Source organism: Curcuma longa, chromosome 11 (assembly GCF_044706935.1).
Source record: "Curcuma longa cultivar G26 ecotype Majalengka, Jawa Barat chromosome 11, ITB_CL_G26_1.1, whole genome shotgun sequence".
Lineage (NCBI taxonomy): Eukaryota > Viridiplantae > Streptophyta > Magnoliopsida > Zingiberales > Zingiberaceae > Curcuma > Curcuma longa.
This window is the reverse complement of record NC_133871.1, coordinates 30,076,391-30,092,981: the sequence shown is the minus strand read 5'-3', so window position 1 is coordinate 30,092,981 and position 16,591 is coordinate 30,076,391. Positions and strand designations below refer to the sequence as shown.

General features: G+C 37.9%; 4 protein-coding genes and 4 non-coding genes across 9 annotated transcripts; 3 read left to right on the top strand and 5 right to left on the bottom strand.

Moving 5' to 3' along the window:
• Positions 1-219: 219 nt before the first annotated feature.
• On the top strand, positions 220-707 carry LOC141837550 (NADH dehydrogenase [ubiquinone] iron-sulfur protein 6, mitochondrial-like). The gene is made up of 3 exons (XM_074724925.1): positions 220-265; positions 417-506; positions 595-707. Exons 1-3 carry the CDS (start codon positions 220-222, stop codon positions 705-707), a joined length of 249 nt encoding a protein of 82 aa, XP_074581026.1.
• An 822-nt stretch (positions 708-1,529) lies between these two features.
• LOC141842454 (small nucleolar RNA snoR143) lies at positions 1,530-1,692 on the bottom strand. Its single transcript, XR_012602893.1, has one exon. It is a non-coding gene; the product is annotated as a small nucleolar RNA snoR143 (small nucleolar RNA).
• A 272-nt stretch (positions 1,693-1,964) lies between these two features.
• LOC141842452 (small nucleolar RNA snoR143) lies at positions 1,965-2,127 on the bottom strand. The gene has a single exon (XR_012602891.1). It is a non-coding gene; the product is annotated as a small nucleolar RNA snoR143 (small nucleolar RNA).
• Positions 2,128-2,394: 267 nt separating this feature from the next.
• Positions 2,395-2,557, bottom strand: LOC141842453 (small nucleolar RNA snoR143). The gene has a single exon (XR_012602892.1). It is a non-coding gene; the product is annotated as a small nucleolar RNA snoR143 (small nucleolar RNA).
• Positions 2,558-2,906: 349 nt separating this feature from the next.
• Positions 2,907-3,071, bottom strand: LOC141842450 (small nucleolar RNA snoR143). Its single transcript, XR_012602889.1, has one exon. It is a non-coding gene; the product is annotated as a small nucleolar RNA snoR143 (small nucleolar RNA).
• Positions 3,072-3,947: 876 nt separating this feature from the next.
• Positions 3,948-7,013, bottom strand: LOC141839409 (protein LPA3). 2 transcript variants are annotated; one of them, XM_074727150.1, is made up of 10 exons: positions 6,882-7,013; positions 6,676-6,819; positions 6,557-6,604; positions 6,430-6,469; positions 6,241-6,341; positions 5,596-5,788; positions 5,424-5,522; positions 4,648-4,765; positions 4,363-4,485; positions 3,948-4,332 (listed from the first exon to the last, which is right to left on the bottom strand). In XM_074727150.1, the coding sequence occupies exons 1-9, from the start codon at positions 6,954-6,956 to the stop codon at positions 4,365-4,367; spliced, it is 939 nt and encodes a 312-aa protein (XP_074583251.1). In that variant the 5' UTR covers positions 6,957-7,013; the 3' UTR covers positions 3,948-4,332; positions 4,363-4,364. The 2 variants fall into 2 exon arrangements, with proteins under 2 accessions (XP_074583251.1, XP_074583250.1); XM_074727149.1 differs by having other exon boundaries at positions 3,948-4,485.
• Positions 7,014-8,741: 1,728 nt separating this feature from the next.
• LOC141837549 (auxin-induced protein 15A-like) lies at positions 8,742-9,202 on the top strand. The gene has a single exon (XM_074724924.1). It carries the CDS (start codon positions 8,837-8,839, stop codon positions 9,200-9,202), a length of 366 nt encoding a protein of 121 aa, XP_074581025.1. The 5' UTR covers positions 8,742-8,836.
• Positions 9,203-9,573: 371 nt separating this feature from the next.
• LOC141839407 (glycosyltransferase BC10-like) lies at positions 9,574-16,504 on the top strand. Its single transcript, XM_074727148.1, has 11 exons — positions 9,574-9,825; positions 10,748-11,272; positions 12,808-12,906; positions 14,317-14,417; positions 14,493-14,564; positions 14,687-14,777; positions 14,907-14,987; positions 15,504-15,563; positions 15,664-15,786; positions 15,873-15,911; positions 16,226-16,504. The coding sequence occupies exons 2-11, from the start codon at positions 10,892-10,894 to the stop codon at positions 16,352-16,354; spliced, it is 1,176 nt and encodes a 391-aa protein (XP_074583249.1). The 5' UTR covers positions 9,574-9,825; positions 10,748-10,891; the 3' UTR covers positions 16,355-16,504.
• Positions 16,505-16,591: the final 87 nt, after the last annotated feature.

Genomic DNA, 16,591 nt, shown 5'->3' with positions numbered 1-16,591 from the left:
TTATTTTGATTCTCTAGAGCTTTGAATGAGTACGTCCGGTGGTAGGTCTGTTTGTTGAAGACGAAAAAAGTGTTAATTTTTTTCTTCAAGGGAAAGGGTGATGATTTTATGCTGATATGGTCCTAATAACCCAACTGTATCAGTTGGATTGAGGAATTTTTCACATGAAATTTCTTAGCTTTTGAGGAAATTTTCATTTTAAGGTGTAGAAATAGGATGATGAGGAAGACGAAAGGCATTAGCATGGGAGACAATTGTTACTTGGGTTAGCTTAGAAACTTGAGGTTCCTAAGAACATCTATATAAACATACAGTTTCTGGAATTGCTTCTGGTTTTCCACATGATAATCTATAAGTCTGACTTGCACCTGAATTTTTTAACTGACTGATGAAAATAAATGTGTAACATTGAGCAGGGAAGAATACCAGCAAGAAATCGCCGATGGAGTTGCTCAATGAGGTGCCTCCCATCAAAGTTGAAGAGCGCATTGTTGCTTCTGAAGGAGGTTATCCTCAACTCCACACTTCCAGGTTCTGCCATGGCTTCCCACTTTCTCTTTCGCAATTCTAATTGTTTTCCTTCTTTGTGTGCAGATCGTAATCCTGCCCTTGGCCATCCGATAGAGCTTATTTGCCTCGACCTGGAAGCACCTGCTGTCTGCAAATACTGCAGTCTTCGTTATGTCCAAGACCATCATCATCACTAAGATGATGTCCTAAGATAACTTGGTACATTCTTAGCTGGTCAAAGACAAACCTGTTTTTGTGATCATTCCATCAGTGCATTCTGGTTAAACGTCTCTTAGAAATACTTGATTTCAATAAACATGTGAAGTTACAATACTGAATTCTAATATTTCTATGAACGGCCTACATGGAAGTCGAGCAGGTTGTGTTTTCTTCATGAAGTAAATAAGATAGTACTGAAAGAAGGCTCTAAGTTTTTTTTTATGTTTATTTCCATGAAAATCTTGCAATGGCTATAGCAATAACTATAGTTATGTTGACGTTGGGCAATGCATCAAATTTATCTCGGGTGTGACCAGACTTAGACCAAAGTATCATTTTTTTTTCTATATTATAGATATTAACATACTATGTAATTTTGATTGTTTTCCTGTTATTATCTTTACTATTGGTATATTATAGATATTAACATACTATGTATAATGCATTTGAAATCAACAATTGGCAACACCCTTACCAAATTGCATACATCAGTGTTGATTTCCTTAGTTGGGGGAAATTATCTTGGCACCTTTTTTTCCAGCCAGACTTTATTGCAACAGTTACCATCTCTGTCGCCACCGCAGTCTGTCTACAATATACATAACATGAAAATGAAGTCAGAAGGAACCATTGTTCAATGTGCAACAATATATCCACAAAAATTTACTACGGAACCGGATGGAGAAACAGGAAAACAAATATAAATATTTTCATATTCTATTGGTTAACTTCAATTGTTCTATTTGATGGAATGATCAACATCACTAGAAATGAATCAGGCTTCACACTATGAGCATCATAAATATGAGAAAGATTTAGTAGATGAATAGTATTGTCAACTAAACATCAGTGGATCCATCTCTGCGGTTGTCTGGCCGCTGCTGTAGAACAGCATTTTCTATGTGCACCTCCAATCAAGGATCCGCAAACAACTAGAGGAACCTTTTCTATTAAAAGGTGCATTACTACAGCTTCCACAGAAATATTCAATGCGGAATCTTTCATTAAAAAACATGATAAAATTACACATTGCCTTGTTCATTGTTTTATCTGTTTAATATTTAAATGATAGGCATCAGTGTAAGTTAATAGAATTAGTAGATAAGTACTGTCTCTAAGGTTGTCTGGCCACTTTGCAGAGCAGCTTTTTATTTTTTGCACCAACCTTTCTATCTATTTGATGGAATGATTGACATCACTAGAAATGAATCAAGCTTACACACTATGAGCATCATAAATATGAGAAAGATTTAGTAGATGAATAGTATTGTCAACTAAACATCAGTGGATCCATCTCTACGGTTGTCTGGCCGCTGCTGTAGAACAGCATTTTCTATGTGCACCTTCAATCAAGGATCCGCAAACAACTAGAGGAACCTTTTCTATTAAAAGGTGCAACTACAGCTTCCACAGAAATATTCAATGTGGAATCTTTCATTAAAAAACATGATAAAATTACACATTGCCTTGTTCATTGTTTTATCTGTTTAATCAAATGATAGGCATCAGTGTAAGTTAATAGAATTAGTAGATAAGTACTGTCTCTACGGTTGTCTGGCCACTGCTGCAGAGCAGCTTTTTATTTTTGCACCAACCTTTCTATCTATTTGATGGAATGATTGACATCACTAGAAATGAATCAAGCTTACACACTATGAGCATCATAAATATGAGAAAGATTTAGTAGATGAATAGTATTGTCAACTAAACATCAGTGGATCCATCTCTACGGTTGTCTGGCCGCTGCTGTAGAACAGCATTTTCTCTGTGCACCTTGAATCAAGGATCCACAAACAACTAGAGGAACCTTTTCTATCAAAAGGTGCAACTACAGCTTCCACAGAAATATTCAATGTGGAATCTTTCATTAAAAAACATGATAAAGTTACACATTGCCTTGTCCATTGTTTTATCAGTTTAATCAAATGATAGGCATCAGTGTAAGTGAATAGAATTAGTAGATAAGTAATGTCCCTACGGTTGTCTGGCCACTGCTGCAGAGCAGCTTTTTATTTTTGCACCAACCTTTCTATCTATGAATGCAACCTTGCATAAAGTAAAAAAAATAAAACCTTGACAAAAAAATCAGGATTTTTTTTAAAATACTATAGATTCAAATTCAGCCCAATAAAGGGGCATCTCTTTTAATCAATAAAGCTTTAGATATTGTGGAGCATAAATGTGAGATAGAAATAGTAGATGAGTGGTATTGCAACCTACTCATCTGTGGATCCATCTCTACGGTTGTCTGGCCGTTGCTGCAAACAGCTTTTTCTTTGTGCACCATTGAGTCAGTTTCAAAAAAATGTTTTTTAAGAAACTTTTTCTATCAACAGGTGCAACTACAGCTATTAAAACAAATTCACCAAGGAGCCATGACAATATAAAAAAGAAGGAAAACTAATAGAAGTACCAGTACACTATCATGTTTCACAAATGAAAACCAATGCATTATCTGTAAGGAAATGAAAATAGGAAACATTAGAATCTGATGTATGAGTATGACTATACAAGTACAGACAGGATATCAGATATTTTATCTGATAAAGAAGACCAAAAAAAATTAGCTGTGATAAATCTGAAAAAGTCAAAGCTTACCGCCTACATTCTGCGTCCTGGTGGCTCTGATGACGATCTCCGTTCGCATCGGTCTCACGCGGATATCAACGCCCGAGTACCCGTCCCCAGCGGGCTGATCATTCGGCTCAGCTCCATCTACAACGAACTATAGCTGAAAAACTCTTGAGGAGATATTTACCAAGATCCTAATAGATCTTCGAGAATGAAAAAGGGCGAGGACTTCAAAAGCTTACCTTCCGCTTCTTGCTCATTTGGGTCGCCGTGTTCGGAGATCGGGACGCAGAGTCCGTCCCCTCTACCCGAGGAGAGTTGGGAGAGAGGAAATAGAAAGAGAAGCTGATGCAATGAATCGAGGACGAGGAAGTCAGGCGGCGAGGGATGACACTTATAGCAGCGGAGGGGCGGAGTTGGGGAATTAGGGTTCCAGTTCCCCACGGCCCATGGGCTTATTGACTGACGGGCCGAAGTAATAAACGATTGTAATTCTAAACCGGCCTTGTACTGATGGTGACTTTGAGCATGAGCTGCATCGATTATCTTTAAAATTAATTAAATCATAAAAATTAAATATTTAAAAAAAAAACATTTGATTAATACCAAATATTGACATTAAATGACCTATAATTTCATATAATGCTAATGAATTGAGAGAAATTTCAATGTATTTGAAACTCACACAGCTACACAAGCGATATTAGACGTGGAGGTAGTCATAAAAGAAATCTGATCTGGTGAGTAGAAATATGATCAACTTGCTCGCTGGAATTCGAAGATTCATTCAACATAGAAACCACAAAATAAAGCTGATGCAGAGCTACAAATTTCTCAAGCCGACGCTACAGCAGCCATTCTGCCAAGAAACTTGAGACTCCAACTTGCAGATAGGAAGTAATATTTCCATGAAGATCGCATTGCTAATAAATTTCTTCGGAGATTGCATCAGACACATTTCTGCAGCCAAATGCCACTCAAGAATATCCAACTAGAGATAGGGGATAGGGAAAGATGGGGCTTTTGTATGGATATAAGTTGAATCTTTAGTATCATCATGGAGATTATGCTGATGGAAGAATGTTGAGTGCAACTTCCTTCAGTGATGGCATTTCTTCTTGTTGATGCAAACTCATGTATTTATTGCCTATTCTTCTAAGTACCTTCCATGGGCCAGGATACGACCTGGAAAAAAGATAAAAAATGATTCAAAAGGTTAAAATAATTGCAAATTCCTTAATAAGGAGAGCGAGAAAATAATCTATCTAACACAATTACTAATATTAACAATTGAAGTCCCGACATTTCTCATCACTTTCTTAGTATGTCAGACTATTGAAGTTAAACCTGAAAAGTGTTCCTCCTTTAAGTCCTTTAAAGTTGTGTATGTAATATACTGTCTCCATCTTAGGAAGGAACGTCTTGGAAAGTGCAGCCAACTTGGGGTAGAAGAACTGTGGATAATCTAACTCATTTAGGACAACAATTAAAGAACAAGGTTGTAGATAGGTTCCTACAGACATTGGGAAAATGTTATTAACAAAGATTAATAGAGTAATATTTCTACATGTCCTGCATTTAATAACTGAAAACAATAGAGGATTAGTCATTCAGGTGCAATGCAAGGGATGAAGATTAATATGCATGACACACGAGAAATAGCAATATAGTATCATTACAAAACTAAAATACACTTTTTGATGTTTATAACCGAAATGTCAGCTTTTGTGCTAATTTTGTTATGTTGCGCATGCAAAGAATTATTCTAAAGACACCATTAAGCCATAAAATTTGCATAGATAATTTCTAGGGTAATTTTCAAAATGTCCCACAACGTTTACTAGCATTTTCAAAATTCCCCTACAGTTTGATTAGTGTCAAATCCCCCATTAAGGTTTTTATGTTATTATAAAAATGCCCCTGTCTAAGACCAAACTATTTATTTTACCCTTCTAGATTGCCACCTAAATCTTGCATTTGTCAATGGAAAGGGGGCATGTTGACAATAAAGTGAAAACATTAGAATAGTATACATTGGTGGCATTTGTTAATCACCCTAATTTCTATTGATAAACTAATAATATTTTATCATTCTCATTCCTCTTAAAGGTGATACAGGATACATCCACTTCTTATCCGATCAAGCTCTCCATTGAAGATTATTAACTTTCTTCCAGTATTTAGAACAGCTTCCTTGTACAATTCTTCCACCACAAGCATTTCTGTGAAACAAAGGCACTGTATTGTTTTAGATAAGGCAGCTGAACTGATGATGTAGGGGGCAACAAGACTAACCATTGACGTTGAAATAGGGATATGCAACCAAGAAAACTTCATCTTCTGGCTTCACCCGTTCTATCATTTTGATTTTGGTCACAAAACCAAAATCCTCAAAAAATGATGGTTTAGTCAGGTAGTCAAGCTTCAATGTGGTTCCCTCAAAAGCTGATCTTCTTGCAAAGTCAACTTCATTTGCCTCTGGGAAGAACTGCACGTACATACAAAGCAGAAAGCAAACACATTTACACAGTTCAGAGCTTTTAGCCAATAGATCAGAAAATACTATGTTTCTAACATGTCACGTTCAATGTTCAAAATCAGACAGCTCAATGACCCATTCTAGGCACTGATTCCTGCTTCAACTAGTTCATCTTGCAAAACATTTTAAAACACACATACACACACACCAAAAAATAATAAATCAGTCCAAGGTACAAGAGATTGGATGTCATTGAACCACCAAGTGAGCTATGGAATCAATGGTTCATGAAATTCAAATATTGACTTATATTGGGACGTCTTTGATATTGTTATATGATTTTCTTGGTTCTTCATAATTTGGGGTCAATGATTTTCAGTTCATTATCAACCAAATCGTTTGCACAAGCAGATAAACAAACGAAGTTATGCAGAACAAAACTAATTCCGCAAAGAACATACCACTCTAGTTCGTGCTGCCTTTTCAGGAGTTATGAGGCGATCGCAAAATCCTCTTATCAACTGCATGCTTTCTGTCATTTCAATCCCTCCCTCACCATCACCTAATCGCAGTTTTTTTTTTTTTTTAATGAGTGAACATTCGGGTAACCATTTGGCATGCAAAAGAAAATATCACATGTACAAGATAACCTGGTACTGATTCAAGGCCAGCAGTAGGGAACTCGATTTCCTGCGACAGAGCAATTATCCCGCAAATAAAAATAAAAATATTGTTAGTGTTCCTTGCACATTGTTCACAAGTTAATCTTCGACTCACCAGCAATTGTTTGCCATCTCTCAGAGCCACTTCAGTTGCTTCCTTCGCCTGCAAATCACCGTACTTGTCATATAATCCAAATAAAAAAGTCACGGAACTAGTAAAACCACTGGAACTACCTGCTGAAGGAGCTCGAAGTAGTCTCGAGGGAATTCCACCTCCGATCCGACATCGTTGTTGGTAGCGACCGAACACGAGGAAAAACACTTCCTCTTCTTTCCTGCGGCGAACCTGCAGCCCCCTAGCCATTGCCCTCTCCCAGCCTTCGAAACACAACCAGCGAAGATTTCACAGCAGTAGAGAAATCGTTAGACAAAACCCGTACCTTTAGCAAAGGAGGCGAAGAAATCAGACTGGCCGCCGGAGGTCGGCAGATCGAAGAAGGAACGTAGATCGGCATATCCCCTGGCACACGAGAGCGGTGGCGGAAGCCCTATCCGGCATTTTGTGCTCCGGGAGCATTCGCAAAGCTCCTGTGGACCATCAGAACGTGAGGCTTAAATAGCTCTGAGAGTGAACCGGACCGCGGCTGATTCTCTCGGTTCGATTTGGATATTTAGTTCGCAGGTTAAACCGCCGGGCCCTCTTACAAACGGCATTGTACATTGAGCCGATTATGGGCCGATGTACAAATGGACCGAGCCGATTTTAAGTTTTCTCTATATTAATTATTTAAATTAAGTATTTCAAGGGGAAATTAAGTATTTCAAGGGGGGCCGGTCTCCTCCTTGAGGAATGCCGCTCTGAGCCAACAAGCCAAAGCAACAAGAATGCCATGAAAGGTTTGTTGTTTCGACATAAACAGAACCTTCGTGCTTTAATTTGCTACTTGTATCACTGAAGAACTTCTCATATTTCCTAGCTGCAAGTGAGACTGCAGTTAATCCATGGAATTTACAGAAAGAGACTGATTCAATCAAGCATGATTGGCCAGTCGAGGAAGCTTTAAGCTTGGCCAAGTTAGCACTTGAGTGCGCTGAGCTCAGGAGAAAGGACAGGCCGGACCTTGCGACAGTCATACTTCCAGAGCTCAATAGACTCGGAGAACTTGCAGAGGACAACTTGCTGTACACTCTGTTTGGAATGGGCTCATTTCCTTCATCCATCTAGTCATGTTTGTTTTGGTTACTGAATATTAGTATGAATCAGTCTTCTCTATTTTGTTTTAGGATATGATGAGTGGGCCTGCGACCACTCAATCTGGGAATGAAAGCTCAAGAGACCCTGTTTGAGAGAAGATTGAGAAATTCCCAACGTGAAGGAAACAGTTACAGCAGAGGTCTACTTTGTAGAAGTTGGATCAACCTCCTCTGTGAAACATTGATTACCTCTCACTGTACACTGTACATTGATTATTAGAACAAGACAAACATATCACATCTACTTGTATGACTGTGCTTCATATGGAATTTGATATTATCATCTGTCTTTCTTGCATCTTCTTTTCACTATACACCTCCACTTGGCCAATGATTTGCTGAACTCCAACTTAACAACTCTTGATTGGTTTTATGATTGCCAGCTAAAGTTTTAGGCCATGTCATGTGGTGGACTGAAGCTTCATCCTGCACTTCTTTTCCTACTTCCTCACATTAATGGCAACAGGAAGACTAAATATTGGTCAATGATTACAGCTAAGCTTTTTTTGTTCTTTTAATCAAGTTTATTCTATTGTTCTTCCATGGAAGTGCCTAGAAGTCTTGTTAGTATTCTCCTGCAATTAATTTAGTCAATCCAAAGGGACCAGAGGACGGCCGTAGGGTTTGAAAAACTGTCCCCAACTAAATTAACTGATGAGCAGTGGTCGTACTGCAGCAAGCAATCAGAGAGTACTTTAACTGATCAACCAGCTTTGAAGGAGTTGAGTTTTACATGATCAGATTTAACTCTGCTAGCTTGATAATTAATGATCTGATCATGTAGAAACCACCTTTAAACAAGGCCAAAACTGAAATTTGATGCATTGCTTTGGATTCTCACTGGGACTCTGCTTTCTACTCACCCTCGACCATGCACGTTTGTTCCAAGAACCCTAATCCAATAAATTACTGAAGAGAGCAACGTCCACTAGGGTTATCGTAACCGACGACGCAATGTGATCGATCGCATGCAGATTGATATGCGAGGACAGTGAATGCACTGTGAGACTGGTAGATCACGTACGATATCTTCAAGGAGATTATGAACTATATATTACGTGCGTTTCCAAAACAGCGTTTAGAGGAGAAAATTAACAGGGGATGCGAGATCTAGCTAGCTAAACTGATCAGCTAGACATATATGGAGTCGACCAAGAGGCGGTGCAGCAAGATCACGGAGATGGTGAAGCTGCAGCAGATCCTCAAGAAATGGAAGAATCTCTCCGTGGGGGCGCAGTCGTTCTCCGACAACGCGGCGGCAGTGGTGCCGAAGGGGTACCTGGCGGTGAGCGTGGGAGAGGAGATGCGGCGGTTCGTGATCCCGACGGAGTACCTGGGCCACCGGGCCTTCGCGGCGCTACTGGGGAAGGCGGAGGAGGAGTTCGGGTTCGGGCAGGAAGGGGTGCTGCGGATCCCCTGTGAGGTGGCGGCGTTCGAGAGCGTGCTCAGGGCAGTGGAGAAGAAGAAGAAGAAGAAGATCCATAACAAAAATTTAAATAAGGATTAATTTTCTCAAATACTACTTAAAATATCCTAATTAATGTCTAATCTTCCACTTTTCTACAAATATGATTTGTACAAATTGGAGGACTAAAAAGAAATTTCACGTACCTTAAATTTATCAACGTTTTATTTCATCCTCCAAACTTCAGAAATTACAGATGACTTCCTAATTGTTAAAATACAAAATTTACACTATAAACCTTAGAGGTTACTTTTAAGAAATCTATTAAAGGTTGGGGTATTTTAAAATTGCCCAGAAGACGGCGGTACCCTTCGCCGCCCTCCGCCTCCTCCTCCTCCTGCTTCTCCCCCACGGCCACCACCAGCACGAAGGTTCAAAGGATCGACGGGGAGGAGGCGGCGAAGAAGGAAGAAAAGTCTCTCTTTTTAGAAAAAAAAAATTTGCTTGCAGGGGAGAAGAGTGGTAGAAAGTGTGAAAGCTGCTAATTTTTGACTATTTAAATAGTTGTTTGAATTCTGACCAGCTTACATTATTCGGGATCTCTCTACCTTCTGCCCTTCCTCTCTCCGTTTCTGGTCGTCGTTGTAGATCTCTTGGCTCCCCTAGCTGGCTCTCCCCCTCCGTTGCTGGATCTTTGCCCCAGGGCAATCTCCATTGACTCTCAGGTAGATATTTGCCTCTGCTTCGAAAGATTCGATCTTTGGTTGTGTTTATCAGCTTCTTCTTCGGATTAGGTTTGGTTTTTGAGTTATTTAGATCCGGGCAAAATGCAAGGTGTGAGAGTTGTTGTTGTTTGAGAGCTTGATTAACGGGTGTTTCTTTTTCTTATCGGTGTCGTGAGTTTACTAGTCGAAGGCTGGTTCTGGGAGTTGAATCGATTTTAATTCTGTAATTTGGCACATTGGGTTAGTTTCATCAAGATGAAAAACGCTCAATGTGTTTGGTAGATGGAAGTTGCATCGATGAAGATCTCAAAGTCAATCTACTTCTTTCTTTCTGACCAAGTGTTGTAACCGTTTTCGCCAAGCTTTGAAGGCATAGTGCTAGAGATAAAGGATCATTCAAGCAAATTAGACTCGAAGGATGAGCGTGCTTCTTATATGTTTTTCTTTATTTCAGTTCAAATTGAGAGAATCATTTAGACTAAAGAAAAATTAAATGCGCTTCTTATTTGTTTTTCTTTCTTTCAGTTTCATTTCTCAACTAAAGAAAATCAGGTTGATCAGCTACTACTCCAGAGTAGCTCATCTGTTCAACAAAAAAAAAAAAAAAAAAGGAGAGAATATTAGCCACATAATTTAACCTGTGATGATTTTTCTTTTTCTCTAAGCAGAGAAGGAAAATCCAACTAAGGTTTGCTGCATATCATAGCTTCATCAACTTTTTGTAATTCAAATAGTGTTCTGATTTTTCTTGAATAAATTGTGAACTATTTCAAAAGGAGAAAACAGTTTTTTTTTACTTGTTGTAAAAGAGTCCATATTTATATACTCTTCCAAATCAGTTCCTTTATGTTTCCTTAACAAAGACTGTTACTGATTTCGGATAGTCTGATTTGTGATGTGTTTTTTGTTTCTCCCTGTGCAGTAGATTCTCTTGAATGATAGACCTTGCAGGCTACAGTCTTGATTCCAGTGTGTCATGGTTATTTTTAGTATACAATTAAGTGGTCGTGGTTAATGATGAATAGTCTGTGATAATATTTTTGGACTCTTGTTTGGGAAGAACAATATGAAAGTGCCTGAAGCATGGCATTTAGGCAATGGGAAGGTGCAAACCATGCCATTAGTGCGCCACAGACCAACTTCAAAACGGCCTCAATGGATCCTCATCTTGATATGCATGGTGTGTGTAACCTTGATTGGGACATATGTTTATCCCCCTCGCCGCTATTCTGCTTGTTACTTCTTTTCTTCAAGTGTTTGTAGTCCCTTTAAGGATTGGTTACCCCCTGTGGCCCGTGTTCTTACGGATGAAGAGGCTGCTTCACATGTTTTTATCAAGGAAATTCTCTCCATGCCATCTATTGAGCCAAAAAATCCAAAAATAGCATTCATGTTCTTGACTCCTGGTTCACTGCCCTTGGAGAAACTCTGGGAGAAATTCTTTCAGGTAAAGATCTAACTTCTTTTTTCCATTAACTGAAATGCTTCATGTTTCTTTATGTGACTCGGTATTATTATGCTAGTTTTAGAGAACTATCAAGATTGCTTTACCAAAGGCCAATAGGTAAAACAAATGCACTGAGATGACCTTTAGTTGTATATATGAACTTGCATGGACTTTTCAGGTCGTCCAATAGATTCTGCTTAGTGATTATTGTAATTTTGAACTTTTGTGATATAATGGACCAATCATCAGGCTTTTGAGTTGAATATAATATCATTTATTCATTAGTTAGTGTAGCAATTTAATATTGACATGTCTATTGGCACACTCAAAATAGTTGCAAACTTGGAAGTTTAAATGTTGCTATTTTCATTGGCTATAAATTTCACTAATCATGCACACATCTTGGATGCTCAATTTCACAAGTTCCTGAGATTTTTGTTGTTGTTTTTTTTGTTGACTGCCTATGCATGCTTGGCTGTCTTTTTATGTTTTGTTCCTGACTTTGTAGCAACTGTCCTTTTATTTTTTGTCATTGTGATTTGGAAGTAATGCCCTGTTGGTACATAAATTAACTGAACAAGCAATATACTTGGTTTCTTTAAGTCATCCTTCAAATGTTTGGTTCACTGTCTAAGTATTTTGTCTCAATCTCTTCTCTGTGTTCGTCATACTTGGTTTTTTTTCATTCATATAGTTCTGTTTTTTCATGTTTCTATTTTGTTCTTTATTTAGTTTACAGTAATGTGTTTGTCCCCTCCTGGTGGAGAACTTATTGGCAATACTCAGATATCAGATAACATCAGGTCAATAAGGGGATCCTTCATAGTTTCAGTCTCCTCTAGTGAAAGGCACAGGACCCTGATATATTTTGACTGCATTATTTCTTTGACATTCTTAAAAGATAAAATGGGAAGGAAGGAACATGTAGCTTTGTCAGGTCTGAATTGAGAACATAAAAAAAAAGGAGTTAGTAAGGTTCCAACTACTAACAAACAGACCAGATAAAAGAGAAGGGACACTGTCACTCCAACATTATCTCTTCTTTAATGAATATATTATCCAGCCTCTTCATCTTCGAGAAATTCAAGCATCTTAAGGACTTATATCATTGGAGCTTCTAACGGTTAAACAATTCCTAAAAATAGTGGCAGTGGGTGGCTGCAGTATTACTATCTTAATATCTTGTAATGTTACTAGTCATAAAGTTTGATACTGGTCACATAGGCTTCTACCTCTATACAGCAGATAGTCCCAGTCAGATCTTTGAAATATCCTAAAAACATGGGTGTTTAACATTTTTTTATCTGTACCTTATCTAATCGTGTAAAATGAAGAACTAACTAATCTCTCCATTTGATCAAGCATTTGCACCCAGTTTGTACAATAATGTCTAACATTGAAGTGCAAATAAGCTGCATAGAACAAGTTGGGAGGTAATTAGCACCTCAGAATAAATCACAATGGAACTGAAGCTACCTAGCTGGACTTTTATCCATGTTATAGATTGAAGTCCATAACTTAATCTGTATTTACAGGGTCATGATGGGAGATTCTCCATCTATGTGCATGCATCACGAGAAAAGCCAGTCCACGTGAGCCCTTTTTTTGTGGGAAGTGACATTCGAAGCGCAAAGGTACATAATAATCTGGTTTCTGATCCATGTCCTTTTAGTGCCCTAAGTTTTACTGAAAAAAAATTGAAAAGAATTACTAAACCAAAATAAATACAAAACAAGATGTCTTGGATTTCATGTTATGCTTTAGTAGAGTTGTAAATAGACCAGATTCTCATACTGACAGTCAAGGAGTCTAGTGACTAAAATGTTTTATTGTATACTTTTATGTGAGAGCTTGTCCATGAATCTACATAGAAATGCATGTGCAAAAATTTAAACAACCAATTAACTGTGATATCTATATTGTGGCAAAAGGTGATACCCTCACCCTGGGGGCCCCTTCAGTACTGTCCCAAGTGATATGGAAGGAAGGTAAATCATGGAGGGCTTTGCCCCATTGGCCCATTGCATGAGGGGGTGAGGCAACCTTTCCTTTAACCGTGATATCTATAGATCATATATATTATGACCCAAATGATATAGTGAACATTCTCCTTTACTGTTGTTTCATCATGATAGTTTTGGTAGTGTAGAGGTTAAGAGATACACCTTATCCATTCATAATATAATTTTTCCTCTTTGTCATTTTTTGCTTTGTCTGTTAAGTGATGTTGCATATTAAGCATGCAAGCATTGTAACAGACCATTATAGCATCTCCACTACTTAATGCTCAGTGTCACAAACTCTAGATCTTCTGTCTACATTTCCCTTTATCATTGACACAATCTTTCTCCTCCTTCCTTTTTAAGATGTCGAATTCATTCACAGATTGTTACCATCAATTTTGTTGTTCTCATTTAGTTTTACTAAATCATTTCAGGCTAGATTCCTTCCCCCAATAAAACAAAAACAAATAGTCATCCTTTTAAGTTTTGATAGAACTGATAGAGATATGGTAACAGAATCAGATAAGTGGATATGCTATATATATGTGCTATAACATGATCTAAATTGCTATACTGCACAGCCCAAATATTATATGCTCAAGATCCATTACTTCTGTTAGAAGTGCATAAATGGCGCAGAAGTTGTTTGGCATGGATTTCCTCACAGTAATGACAAAGAGACACCCTATCAGAGTTAAAAGTATGAAATTTGACTTCTAGTTTGGTTATAGCTTAGTTTGATGTACTTTGATCAACTGTGTGAGTTTATGAAGGAATGAGAAATCAACAATAACATCAAGTCAATACCTAACAATCAGCTAGGATGGCAAAATAGAAAGGACCGCATAGATTTGACTAATTGCTCTCTGGCTTATGAATAACTTCTACTAGTGTATGCCCATGAACAACATCAGAGTGCTAAACCAATAACCTCATGAAATTCCAGTTTTGAGGAATAATCTCATGTTTGTTGTTATGTCAAACTAACAATTCAACTAAATGTTCTAAGTTTCCTGAAAGAAGTATCCGTCTATTTTGTAGGTTATCTGGGGAAAGATTTCTATGGTTGATGCAGAGAGGCGGCTTCTAGCAAATGCACTTCAAGACCCTGATAATCAGCACTTTGTGTTACTTTCTGACAGGTATTCCTTCTGGGTGCTTGCCAAAATTTAGTTGCCCTATTTATCTTGTCACCATTGATGCTGTTCTTTTGGCAGCTGTGTTCCTCTTCATAACTTTGACTATGTCTACAACTATCTGATGGCAACAAATATCAGCTTCATTGACAGGTAAGTCCATCATCTTAATTTTTTCCTCACCCCATTTCTCCTATTATGGACTATTTGTTATAGTGTTCATGTGTTGATTGAGATTTTTTTTTTTTGCTAATTAATTTATGCATTATTACCAGTTTCTGGGATCCTGGGCCTCATGGAAATGCAAGGTATACTGAGCATATGTTACCTGAGATTGAAGAAAAAGACTTCAGAAAGGGTTCCCAGGTCTTTTTTTTCAACAAAATAACTTGGTCTTAGAATGTCTGCTGTCTTCTTTTAACTCTAATAAACGTAAGATACATATTTGTCAATCCATGTTCCTAGAGTACTTATAGATTCTTGCATACAATGCAGTGGTTCACAATGAAGCGCCGACATGCTTTAATTGTCATGGCAGACAGCCTTTACTATACAAAATTCAAGCTCTTTTGCAAGGTAATACATGCCTGTTCATCCTAGTTTGGTTTTCTACACCTGAAGGTGCTCTACTGATTAGGACCAGAGCAATGCAGTTAAAACTTAACAAAATATTGGGATCTCTCTCATGGCTAAATAATCTTTTGCCATATAGCCTGTCTCAGACATCTTTGATGTTTAAGGAAATTAAGACATCTTGTTATAGTTATATGAAAGTGTGACACATCCTCAATACCTACCGCAAAGAAGAAAGAAAAGTAAAACAGTCAGGAAACAACACGCAAAGCACACTTCTACTTCTCTTTTAAAGCATCATATCTGAGAAAAGTTTAAAAGAGGGGAGAACTGGAATCCAAATTATGAATATCTTGATCATCATTTGTTTAACTTGGCTTTTCTTTTTCAATTGGTAAAGTTTTATTCACATTTTGACGAAAAGATGCAGAAGTTACAGCTAGCTCCTTTACTGACTTGTGAAACAAAATTGTGTATAAATAAATATATTGAAGTTTTTCCCTTTGTTGATGTGAACAGCCAGGTTTTGACAGTCGCAATTGCTATGCTGATGAACATTATCTGCCAACTCTATTAACTGTATGCAGATAAAACTTTTTGTAGGCTGCCTTTTCTAGCCAAGAGCTAACTGATGTTTTTCAATTATCACTAACCAGAAGGTTATTTCTACACCCTGCAGATGGTGGATCCTACTGGAATTGCTAATTGGTCGGTGACACATGTCGATTGGTCAGAAGGGAAGTGGCATCCAAAAGCATACCGAGCTCAAGACATCAGTTACGAGCTCTTGAAGAACATAACAGTAAGAATTCTTTCTTGTTTTACGAAAATGATCCTAACTGTGCTATCCACTAACTTCTCATCGGCTGATACGGTTGTTATTGGCAGTCCATTGATGAGAATTTCCATGTCACCAGTGATGAACAGGTAATCCACTTAGATTTGTTTGAAATAATGAGATCTATCATCTTTTTAATCTGTCACCATTAGCTCCATCAACTTTCTTGTACCCGACCATCATGGTCGACCCAATATTCCCCAATCACCCAAAACCAAGGTCTGGGTTTGGACAACAAACCTAGTGAACTTCCCTATCTATGATGAAATGACCATAACAACACTACGATATCGACAATTTCTTTGCGCATTGCACATATCTTTTATCTTCACAATATCAATGCGAGGATTCGTGCACTTCATTCTTTTGCTCTAGTATTGAATTGTGGCAGCTTTTCTTGCAGAAATTTATAAGCCGGAAACCGTGCTTGTGGAATGGAATGAAGAGACCATGCTATTTGTTTGCAAGGAAATTTTATCCCGAAGCTGTGGACAATCTGACACAACTATTCTCCAGTTACACAGTTATATAGCATATCAACTCAGTTACCCATTCTTTTGGGTGTTGTCTTGCATCCTAAATCATATCGTCAGGTCGTTGCTACATGAAACCATTCTTCACTATGAAGCAGCAGTAGATTCAATTCATGGAGCAATTCAAATGACTTGGAAATATTTTTCTAGGGGTTGAGGTGGTTAACTGATACACTGCACAGTAGGTATTAGATTGTGATTATGTTCAATCGATTCTTTTGTGATTCTGAAACAGT

Coding starts and splice junctions, on each gene's coding strand:
- LOC141839409 (XM_074727149.1), bottom strand. CDS start 6,956: ATGCCGATCTACGTTCCTTCTTCGATCTGCCGACCTCCGGCGGCCAGT. Junction 6,470..6,556: donor GAGATGGCAAACAATTGCTG/GTGAGTCGAAGA, acceptor GCTCTGTCGCAG/GAAATCGAGTTCCCTACTGC. Junction 4,766..5,423: donor TGATCGGATAAGAAGTGGAT/GTATCCTGTATC, acceptor TAAATGAGTTAG/ATTATCCACAGTTCTTCTAC.
- LOC141837549 (XM_074724924.1), top strand. CDS start 8,837: ATGGAGTCGACCAAGAGGCGGTGCAGCAAGATCACGGAGATGGTGAAG.
- LOC141837550 (XM_074724925.1), top strand. CDS start 220: ATGAGGAAGACGAAAGGCATTAGCATGGGAGACAATTGTTACTTGG. Junction 266..416: donor GGGAGACAATTGTTACTTGG/GTTAGCTTAGAA, acceptor AACATTGAGCAG/GGAAGAATACCAGCAAGAAA. Junction 507..594: donor CATTGTTGCTTCTGAAGGAG/GTTATCCTCAAC, acceptor CTTTGTGTGCAG/ATCGTAATCCTGCCCTTGGC.
- LOC141839407 (XM_074727148.1), top strand. CDS start 10,892: ATGAAAGTGCCTGAAGCATGGCATTTAGGCAATGGGAAGGTGCAAACC. Junction 12,907..14,316: donor GTGACATTCGAAGCGCAAAG/GTACATAATAAT, acceptor TCTATTTTGTAG/GTTATCTGGGGAAAGATTTC. Junction 14,778..14,906: donor ACTTCAGAAAGGGTTCCCAG/GTCTTTTTTTTC, acceptor CATACAATGCAG/TGGTTCACAATGAAGCGCCG.